The following is a 10,588-nucleotide window of genomic DNA, read 5'->3' on the forward strand; positions in this document are numbered from 1 at the left end:
CAGGAAGGCTGCAGAGGGACTTTTCATGAGGGTATCTAGAGACAGGACAAGGGGGAATGGTTTGATGCTGAGGCAGAGCAGGGTTAGACTGGAGCTGAGGAAGAAGTTCTTCAGTAGGAGGGTGGTGAGACTCTGGAATAGGCTGCCCAGAGAGGCTGTGGCTGCCTCCTCCCTGGGGGTGTTCAAGGCCAGGCTGGATGAGGCTTTGAGCAGCCAAGTCTAGTTGAGAGGTATCCATGCCCATGCTGGGAAGGTTGGAGTAGATGATCTCTGAGGTCCCTTCCAACCTGAGCCATGCTATGTTTAATAGTTATGTGTTCACAGAGTGTGGTAAGCTGAAGGCTGACAGCCTTGGGGTCACTGATGAGATGTTAGCACTACCTATGCTGACAAGGATATGAAACCTAACACAGATGCTACACAGATACAAATCTGAAATACCCCAGTTAAATCCCTGACAGCTGCCAGGATCTGAGTTCTTGCACTAGAAACTAGACAGGAATACATGGCAAAAGCTTCTGCAACACTGCACATAACCCTTTTTTCATAACCTGTATTGTTGTTTCCAGTAACTGGAGAGAAGCCTAAGAGCAGCCAAGATGTCACTGGCAGGAAACCAAGATTAAAGTTAAACTGACTTCAATTGAACAGATGCAGCTACAGCCTGTTCCCATCTGCCAAGTTTATTACTGCTTATCTCACCTGCAGACCCTGTCACACTTTTGATTCCTGTCTGTAGAACAGACTGTAAGGAGAACTCTCTGAGCCCAGCAGCAATCACCAGGCACACAGGAGTGAGAAGGGACAACTCTGCTGGGTTCCAATGCAGCAAATCCACTGTCTGAATTTTGTACATCAGCACTTCAGCTCTGCTCAGCTTGCAGTTGTAGAAAGCAGGGCAGGAGGGAGTTCTTAGCCACACTTTGAGGCACTTCATTCTCCAAGGAAACAGCCTCCCGAGAACAGGCTGAGTTACTTTTTGTTACTTCAGTAAGTAACAAAGCTCTGCTTCCTTTTCCCCAACCAAGAGCAATCACTAAGTACAGTAAGTCATGCTCAGTGCTACAAAATAAATGGCAGGAGCAGGTAGGTGTTCATCAGCCTTGTACCCTCATAAAACCTGATGAAAGAAAGAAACCCCCAAACCAAACCAAGACAAGAATTAAATGCATGGACAGCCAGGACCAAACCTACAGAAGAGTTCATTCCGGTCTCCTAAATACTTCAGCTGACACAAACTGCACCTTAGCATCACAGCCACAGCTTGTCATCACCCTTCCAAGCAGTTTTCATTTCACAGAGGCGTTGTTCTGCTGCTGCTGCTCTGCAAGGGCCTGCTGGAGGCGCATTCTCTTCCGTGAGTAGTGCTGCCAGTGCAGGATCTGCTGCTCGTCGATGAACTTAGCGCACTGAGCGTTCACCAGCTCCTTGCGGAAGTGCTCGTACTGCAGCAGCTCCAACATGTGCAGGCACTGAGGATACCTGCAGGAGAAGCACACACATCACCCCAAGGCTTTGCAAGGCACAGGGGAAAGTGGAGCCTGCAGTCATTCTGCATGGTTCAGTAGTCGTGAGGTGCTGGGTGACAGGTTGGACTCGATGACCTTTGAGGTCTTTTCCAACCTCATTGATTCTGTGGCTATTTTAGCTTCCCACCTCTGTGCTTTGCTCAAGAGTCAAAACACTCAGAACTCTGCCTATTCCACACTGTGACTTCAGTATTAGGCTGGGGTGAGGTCAGAGGTGGGGGTGGCACAAAAATGATCAAGGGCCTGGAGCAGCGCTGCTACACGGACAGGCTGAGGGAGCTGGGGGTGTTCAGCCTGGAGAAGAGAAGGCTCCAGACAAACCTAACAGCAGCCTTCCAGTACCCAGAGGTGGCTACAAGAAGGCTGCAAAGAAACTGTTTGCCATGGCCTGCAGGGACAGGGCCAGGGGCAATGGTTTGAAATGAGAGCAGAGCAGATTGAGATTGGATGCTAGGAACAAGTTCTGCACCAGGAGGCTGCTGGAACACTGCAACAGGTTGCCCAGGGAGGTAGTTGAGGCTCCATCCCTGGACACATTCAAGGTCAGGCTTGACAGGGCTCTGGGCAACCTGATGTAGTGGAGGATGTGCCTGCTGACTGCAGGGGAGTAGGACTGGATGAGCTCTGGATGTCCCTTCCAACCCAAACCATTCTGATTCTGAGGGGCAATGGATTGAAATAAGAGCAGAGCAGATTTAGGAACAAGTTCTGCAGCAGGAGGGTAGTGGAACACTGGAACAGGTTGCCCAGGGAGATAGTTGAGACCCCATCCCTGGAAATATTCAAGGTGAGGCTCAACAGGGCTCTGAGCAACCTGATCTAGTGGAGGATGTCCCTGCTGACTGCAGGGGGGTTGGAGTGGCTGAGCTTTGGAGGGCTATTCCTCAGGGAGCTACTCTGCAGTAGGGAAAGAAACAGAAAAGCAAACATCAAATCACCTCAATGCAGAAACCAAAGTGACTTTAAAACTTACTTCAGATATTTTGCATACTCAGGTTCTTTCCAATAAAGCAAATACTTCAGGTAGTTTACAAAAGCTTTGTCTTTGAAGTAGCCTCTTTGTGCAAGAACTGCAATAAAAAGTGACAAGCAAGGCACTGTCAGTCAGAGATGCAGGGAGAAAACCTGCCCTACCTGCAGCACACCCTCCCCAAAGCCACACAGAGAGTGGTAGTGAACAGTGCCACATCCAGCTGGAGGCCAGTCACCAGTGGTGTCCCCCAGGGATCAGTGCTGGGCCCTGTCCTCTTCAACATCTTCATCGATGATCTGGATGAAGGGGTAGAGTCAGTCATCAGCAAGTTTGCAGATGACACCAAGTTAGGGGCAGATGTTAAGTCAGTTAGAGGGTAGAAAGGCTCTGCAGAGGGACCTCGACTGACTGGTCAGATGGGCAGAGTCCAATGGGATGGCTTTCAACAAGTCCAAGTGCCAGGGGCTGCACTTTGGCCACGGCAATCCCATGCAGAGCTATAGGCTGGGGTTGGAGTGGCTGAGAGCTGCCAAACAGAGAGGGACCTGGGGGTGCTGATCGACAGCCACCTGAATATGAGCCAGTAGTATGCCCAGGTGGCCAGGAGGGCCAATAGCATCCTGGCCTGCATTAGGAATAGTGTGGCCAGCAGGAGCAGGGAGGTCATAGTGCCCCTGGACTCTGCTTTGGTTAGGCTGCACCTTGAGTCCTGTGTCCAGTTCTGGGCCCCTCAGTTTAAGAAGGACATTGAGAGACTTGAAGGTGTCCAGAGAAGGGCAACAAGGCTGGTGAGAGGCCTTGAGCACAGCCCTGTGAGGAGAGGCTGAGGGAGCTGGGATTGTTTAGCCTGGAGAAGAGGAGGCTCAGGGGTGACCTCATTGCTCTCTCCAACTACCTGAAGGGAGGTTGTAGCCAGGAAGGGGTTGGCCTCTTCTCCCAGGCAACCAGCACCAGAACAAGAGGACTGTGGCCGGTTGACGTTGCCCCCTTAAGAAAGGGAATATGGTGGACGGAAGTTGGTAAACGGAAGGAATAGTCTAAACTAATTTCATTGGACGAGTGGGAGGAAGCACTTCTGAGCTGGGACTATACTGGACATTTCCAGCACTTCTCAGTCAGTCTTGCTTCCGCCTCTTCTTCAGGCAACAGCTTTCTGTCCTGGGCTTTCTGCCAAGGCTTCGGCCTTGAGGCCGATAAGATACCAGGCCTGTATATTAACTCATTTCCAATTAACACAAAACTGCTTTTAACTTCTTTCTTTCGCTCTCTTTCTCTTTCTATCCCATTCTGGGGAAAGGGGGGGAGAGAGGGGAGAGCGGAGGTGGGGGACCCCTCTCTGCCGAGAGGGATTACTCTCATTTCTGTGTTACTCTGTTGTATATCTTTGTATATATTGTAGATATTGTAAATTTGTAAATAATCCCCTGCAAACCCTACATCGCTTTGTAAATATAGCTCCACTGCTTTGCTAATTCAGCTTGCGAGTTTTTTTTCCTTTTCCCTTCAATTTTTTTTCCCTTTTACTTTACAAGGGGGAAGGGAGGAGGCTTCTCAGCCTTACCCCTTCCATCCCACCACAAGGACACAGTCTCAAGCTGCGCCAGGGGAGGTTTAGACTCGAGGTGAGGAGGAAGTTCTTCACCAAGTGAGTCGTTGGCCATTGGGATGTGCTGCCCAGGGAGGTGGTTGAGTCATCGACCCTGGAGGCGTTCAAGGGGAGATTGGACGTGGCACTTGGTGCCATGGTCTAGGCATGGGGACGGTGTTGATAGGTTGGACTCGATGATCCTCGAGGTCCTTTCCAACCTAAGTGATACTGTGATACTTGGAGGTGGTGGAGTCCCCATCCCTGGAGGTGCTCAGGAGGGGATTGGACGTGGCACTTGGAGCCATGGTTTAGTCAGGAGGTGTTGGGTGACAGCTTGGACTCGATGCTCTTTGAGGCCTCTCCCAGCCTTGGTGATACTTCAGCCAAAACTTCTGCTTTGCATTCAGACGTTGATCGTTTACAGGGGGAAGCTACACTTCTGTGTCAACACCCTCGCCACAGGGGATTGTTTCCATCTCGGGGACACTGTGTAGGTTTCCTCCGACAGCACAGAGAGAGAGCAGCTTACGGCAGCAGGAGACCCTGGCCAGCGTCAGAGCGGGCAGGGCACTGCAGCAGAGCGCCTGAAACGGTGACTACTGCTGGTAGAATTCGGCTTTCCTCTCAAGGAATACCCTCAGCCAGAAGTTTGGAACTACAGGCTTGAATGGATTGATTTTTCTCTCCCCTGATAGCTTTTCCCCCCACCCCATTTCAACCATCAAAGCACTCCGCATTAGAACCTCCCCGTTTCACCCCGATTCGCTCACAGAGCTGCGCGCTGCAGAAGCCTCTTTCCCCCTTCTCGGCGGAGCTATTCGACGCTACCACGAACAACAACCACCCCGCGACGGCAGCCAGCCCTCGGGACCCCGAAACGCGCTTTCCAAGGACTTACAGTTGAGGTAATTTGGATTTGCCAGGCACTGGACGAACTCCAACTCCAGCTGGAAGCGGAGCCGGTTCCCGGTATCATCTGACAGGCGAAAAACAAACAGTGAGAAACGGCCCCACACAACGGGCCTGACCGCGCTCTCCTGAGCCAGGCAAACAGAGCGGGGCCCGCAGCGCCCGGCAGGCCGCGGCCAGCCCTCACCTGTCTCCATGGCGGCTGCCCGCGCTCCGCCGTCCGCCCGGGCACAAGATGGCGCCGAGGGCAGCGGCTGCCGGCGGACGGAAGCCGAGAGGAGCGCAGCGCTGAGGCACGCTGGGAGACGCCGGCGGCTGCCCGGCAACGCGCGCAGCCACGGAGCCTCGCTAGGCGCTGCCGCCCCCTAATGGGAGCGCGGCTGGGGGAGGAGGGGCGGAGACAGGCGGGGAGGCGGAGCCAGGCGGGGAGGCGGAGCCAGGCGGGGAGACGGAGCCAGGCGGGGAGGCGGAGACCGCCCGGTAGAGGCTGGTGCGGTGCCGGCAGCTCGCACGGAGCAGCGGCGGAGGCTCTGGTAGCAAAGAGAGGGGAGAGCAGGAGCCGGGCGCTGGCTTCTCCGCAGTATTCATTGAAGGTGTTCAGGAGGAGACTTGATGGGGTACTTGGTGCCATGGGTTAGCTGTTTGGGTGGGTTGGATTGGTTGATGGGTTGGACACGATGATCTTGAAGGTCTCTTCCAACCTGGTTTGGTTTATTCTAATATTCTAATAAAGTTTATTCGAATAAAGTTTATTCCCAGGGTAAAGAGAGCTCCCCGTGAGAGCTCCTTGGTGTGGTGACAGCAGAGCTCACTCCGTCCGCGTGGTTTGGTACCGACACAGTCATAGAAACACAGAATCACAGAGCGTTAGAGGTTGGAAGGGATCTCCAGCGATCACCGAGTCCAGCCCCCCCCGCCAAAAGCAGGATCCCCCAGGGCAGTCGGCACAGGACTGCATCCAAGCGGGTTTTGAAAGTCTCCAGGGAAGGAGACTCCACAACAGCCCCCGGGGAAAGGCTGAGCAGAAAGGAGCTGTAGCTGGAAAGAATACTCCGAGATTGCATTGGACAAAGATTCAAGCCTGGGCTTTGTTTTGTTTTCATAGCGACTTTACAATAAGTCAAGTAGATTTCAGTCAACCACTGCGCCTAGTTCTTCATTCATTAAAAAAACCCAACAATGTCAGCGTGAAACCGGTTGATAAACAGATGCAGGCTTGCATCAGCACCCTGGAGAGGAGCCCAGGTCCCGAGGCTGTGAATTTACTCCAGCAGCTGCAGTCCTGCCCGGTGTTACAGATTAAATTCTTTAGATCTTGGTTTACACAAAGGTCCTGATGGTTCAGCACTGCCAGGCCAGCTTAGGCTCACTGCTACAACAGTTGCTAACCACCTGTGCCACATACGCTGGGTACAGACTGAGCTGAAACCTGAGTCAGTCCTTTCCTTCCTTCCTTCCTTCCTTCCTTCCTTCCTTCCTTCCTTCCTTCCTTCCTTCCTTCCTTCCTTCCTTCCTTCCTTCCTTCCTTCCTTCCTTCCTTCCTTCCTTCCTTCCTTCCTTCCTTCCTTCCTTCCTTCCTTCCTTCCTTCCTTCCTTCCTTCCTTCCTTCCTTCCTTCCTTCCTTCCTTCCTTCCTTCCTTCCTTCCTTCCTTCCTTCCTTCCTTCCTTCCTTCCTTCCTTCCTTCCTTCCTTCCTTCCTTCCTTCCTTCCTTCCTTCCTTCCTTCCTTCCTTCCTTCCTTCCTTCCTTCCTTCCTTCCTTCCTTCCTTCCTTCCTTCCTTCCTTCCTTCCTTCCTTCCTTCCTTCCTTCCTTCCTTCCTTCCTTCCTTCCTTCCCTTCCTTCCTTCCTTCCTTCCTTCCTTCCTTCCTTCCTTCCTTCCTTCCTTCCTTCCTTCCTTCCTTCCTTCCTTCCTTCCTTCCTTCCTTCCTTCCTTCCTTCCTTCCTTCCTTCCTTCCTTCCTTCCTTCCTTCCTTCCTTCCTTCCTTCCTTCCTTCCTTCCTTCCTTCCTTCCTTCCTTCCTTCCTTCCTTCCTTCCTTCCTTCCTTCCTTCCTTCCTTCCTTCCTTCCTTCCTTCCTTCCTTCCTTCCTTCCTTCCTTCCTCCCTCCCTCCCTCCCTCCCTCCCTCCCTCCCTCCCTCCCTCCCTCCCTCCCTTTCCCTTCTTTCCCTTCCTTTCTCTCTTTCCTATTTCCAGCACCTGAGTTATCAATTTTCTATACTCTCTTTTCCTATGCAGTATATTCTTCCCCCACCCCCACCCCTTTGGGGAACTAAGTTACAAAAAACCCCATCTAGAAATGATTGATGCATAATTTGCCTTAATAAACCAGGGCTGCTTATTTTATGCAGGGTTTTAGTGGTTGTGGGATGCTGCCATTACTATATCAAAACATAACAAGTCACTCCCCAGTAAACACAGACTTTGGGCTAAAAGCAGAGATCAAACAGAACCCACGTGTCTGCATTGCTATTCTGGAATGTGCTTTCTCTCCCAAGACCAACTTCAGAGGAGAGACTCCTAAAAAAAGGGCTGGTCCCAGGAATAAATTGCTATGTAGGTTTGCCAGAGCTAGGTCAAACATCTCAATTTTTGGCCATCACAACTTGGAAGAAAATTGAACGTTGGGATGATTGTATAATAACTAAGAGCATTCTCTAGGAAAAGCTGGGAATTCTCTCTGCTTTTAAATAGCTCTTGAGTGAAACTTGCAGGGTCTGACTCTTAGCACATAGGACTTGCATTGAGATGGATAATGACATCCTAAAGGAATTTGTTTTGTCCCCCCCTCCCCATAGAATGCAACGCAGAATTCTGCAGACTGGAGAGTTATGGTTAAAGAGCAGAGAGCAGAGTATGCATTATGTTATATTTATAACAAGCCAGGACAAAGTCTGCAATTTTTTTACTCCAATGTTGTAATTGCAACTCAATAGAAACAAGAACATAGCTATCAGAGACTGAAACAATTGTTAGAATGTGTTTAATTAAAGGCCTGGCTGTTTACTGGCTTCTATTTTTTGAGGCTGAGAATCTGGCAGGTAATGTGCATTTCAAAAGCCAGCTTGTGACAGTCGTGGGGGAACAATTCTCTCTCCCCAGCCCAGGGAAACTTGGTGAAGTGGGGTGAAAAAAATAAAGGCTTACTGCAGAACCTGGGATGTGTACTTGGGCAGCTGTGGTGCTCAGCTACCTTCAGACAACCATTAGAAAGCAAATAGGCCTTGAAAAAATTAATGCCAAGTGTCAGAAGGTGGCTTAGGTCTTTCTTTGGTGAGTTGGTTAAAAATACAGCACTCTTCTGTTCTTAGGCCTCTTGCAAGGCAGAGGAATTCTAGGTGAGCCATTTGCCAGGAGCAATATGCACTGAACCCAGCTAAAGGGGTCTAGAAGGAGCATCTTCACCGAGATGCTGCTTTCCATTTGAAACTGCTTTCCATTTGAAACTGCTTTCCATTTGAAACCCTTTCTAAGGTGCTCTAAGGTCAGAATCCTGCAGCAAGCCAGGATGCATGGGGCCTGATCTGAAGGAGCTCTTACCCTGCTGAATCTCAAACAGGCCAGGAGCTCATCCCCCAGTATTGAAGGAATGTCAAACTTGGTGTTGATTTTGCCTCAACTTCTGTTGTTCCAAGAGGAGCTGAAGTGCCCTGTGCTCTGCTCCCACTCTCTTTCTTTTCAGATGAAAATTCCCTCTTCCCCAGTTGAAGAACTGTTTCAGTGCACCAAAAAGATCCTGATCCTGATTACTTTTTATTATTCTTTTCTTTTACTGCACAGCCAAGCCAAGATACAGAAGTCAAATAGATAACTTGCTCCAGAAATAATCCTTCTGTAATTGAAAGATTTTTTGCTAACTGTGGTGGAAAATTTGATCTTCAACTGGCTTGTTAAAATATTTGCTGAGACCCAACCCATGTTATTGTTCACAAAGAATAGTTCACAGATGAGGCTACAACAAACCAGTTTTAGGGGCTGGAACATTCAGTCCTTTCAAGAAATGGTTTGTCTACCAAAATAATGTTTTATGGACACTGTAATGAGGCTTCACATTCTGACCTGGAACAGCTTAAGAAAGCTCACTGGAAAGCTGTGTGCCAGACAGGGCCAGTGAGTGACTTCATGTGGGTAAATAAAGCACTGAAGTAAACATGGGAAGGAGAGCACCTTTTTTATCTTACAGAAGAAGCAGTCTCTTTCTTGTGACCTGAATCTACAGTCCACATTTACACCATAATGAATGGGCAGCTATTGACTTAGTGCTCCAGAAAATCCTAAATGGGGAGGGGAAAAAAAAGAAGGAGAAGAGAGTTTCAGGATAGTCAGCTCTATTTTTAAAGAGCCACCCAACATCTTATTAAGCAGCTCCTGATCAGCTCAGAGCAGCATTTTGCTTTGTGCCTCTGAATGCTGAGGGCTCTGCTCGCCTCTGCTCCCTCACAGCACAGAGACACCCCGCAGGGTTCCTGTCTGGGACAAGCAGGTTCTCCTTCAGCCTGCAAAGCTTGCAGCCATGCAAAAGCACAGGATAAGGAAGTTTACTTATCCCCACAGGATAAATAAGTTTATCATCTGCCACACTGCAATGCTAAAGCATGGATTAAATGAAAAAGCATTTGAGAGACATCTACCACACACACAAAAAAAAAGGTCAAGGAACTGTCTGAGGATAAATATGGTTTATTTTTTTCAGGCTTAAGTACAACAAATGCAGAGGAATTTAACAAGGGGGGAAAGCAGAGAACAATGGACTTAATAGACAAGAGGCCACACTCTGTCAGCATGGGCTAATTATTGCCTTGCACTGCAGATGGCTGCACAAATTCACAAGCCAAGCCCTCAAAATTACAAGCCTGCATTTAAAACTAAGCAATTCAGGCTGCAACAGGCAGTTGCCATTACTTATCTTTTGGGGTTTGAGGCTTCAGAGTCGATGTTCAAGGACTTCCCTCCCATGCTGCCACAGCTTTAGGCTAACTTATTGCTTCCAAGGAAAGTCAGGCTTCCTACCCGGCTCAGAGGTTGAACTTCAGGAATCAGAACAAGTTTCCTACAGCTGATTGAAGTCCCAGACTTGAGCAACTCATCTCAGCTTTGCCTCCATGCATGAGTTAGCAGGGTGTAATGCTAGCTAGTTTTGCAGGTTGATAAGGATGGAATACAGCAACTCAGACTGAAACAGAAAGGTTAAGCAGCTTGCTTAAAAGCTAAAGGAGGGCCAAAAAAAAGCCTTAAGAAAGCAGCTTCTGGCTTCTTGCTTTAAGCTCACACTGCCTGTCTTTAAGAGAGGAGGTACAGCATCTACCCCCAGTAACTCCAACTGGACAGCAACAGAGTTACATAGGAAATGTTAGATTCAAACTCTGAGCCCAGAATGAATCTTGGTAATGAATAAAGCAGCAAAGTTCCCTCCACCCTCCTCTGCAGTACCAATTGTTGATCATTTTCTCCCCTTTTCCTGCCATGGTTATTGAAATGCCTATGGCCTGACATTACTGCAAGGCAAGAGGGGCTTCTGTGTCAAGGGTTCACTGCAGGATTTTGGGCAGGACTGATGCAGAGATCCATTTTGTTTTCTGGGCTGATTTTCACC

At 49.6% G+C, this 10,588-nt stretch overlaps 1 protein-coding gene across 1 annotated transcript; it reads right to left on the bottom strand.

Annotated features, from left to right (window-relative positions):
- Nucleotides 1–667: 667 nt before the first annotated feature.
- Nucleotides 668–5,359, bottom strand: MED31 (mediator complex subunit 31). Its single transcript, XM_068154872.1, has 4 exons — nt 5,187–5,359; nt 4,989–5,066; nt 2,503–2,599; nt 668–1,482 (listed from the first exon to the last, which is right to left on the bottom strand). The coding sequence occupies exons 1-4, from the start codon at nt 5,194–5,196 to the stop codon at nt 1,290–1,292; spliced, it is 378 nt and encodes a 125-aa protein (XP_068010973.1). The 5' UTR covers nt 5,197–5,359; the 3' UTR covers nt 668–1,289.
- Between the last annotated feature and the right edge of the window lie 5,229 nt (nt 5,360–10,588).

Source organism: Melanerpes formicivorus, unplaced genomic scaffold (assembly GCF_026170545.1).
Source record: "Melanerpes formicivorus ecotype bairdi unplaced genomic scaffold, bMelFor1.0.p_v2 SCAF_29, whole genome shotgun sequence".
Classification (NCBI taxonomy): domain Eukaryota; kingdom Metazoa; phylum Chordata; class Aves; order Piciformes; family Picidae; genus Melanerpes; species Melanerpes formicivorus.

Excerpts from the sequence above, each read along its gene's own strand:
- MED31 (XM_068154872.1), bottom strand. Across the intron at positions 2,600-4,988 it reads AAATCCAAATTACCTCAACT|TTCTTGCACAAAGAGGCTAC; the intron begins GTAAGTCCTTGG and ends TTTTTATTGCAG. Across the intron at positions 1,483-2,502 it reads GAGTATGCAAAATATCTGAA|GTATCCTCAGTGCCTGCACA; the intron begins GTAAGTTTTAAA and ends CTTCTCCTGCAG.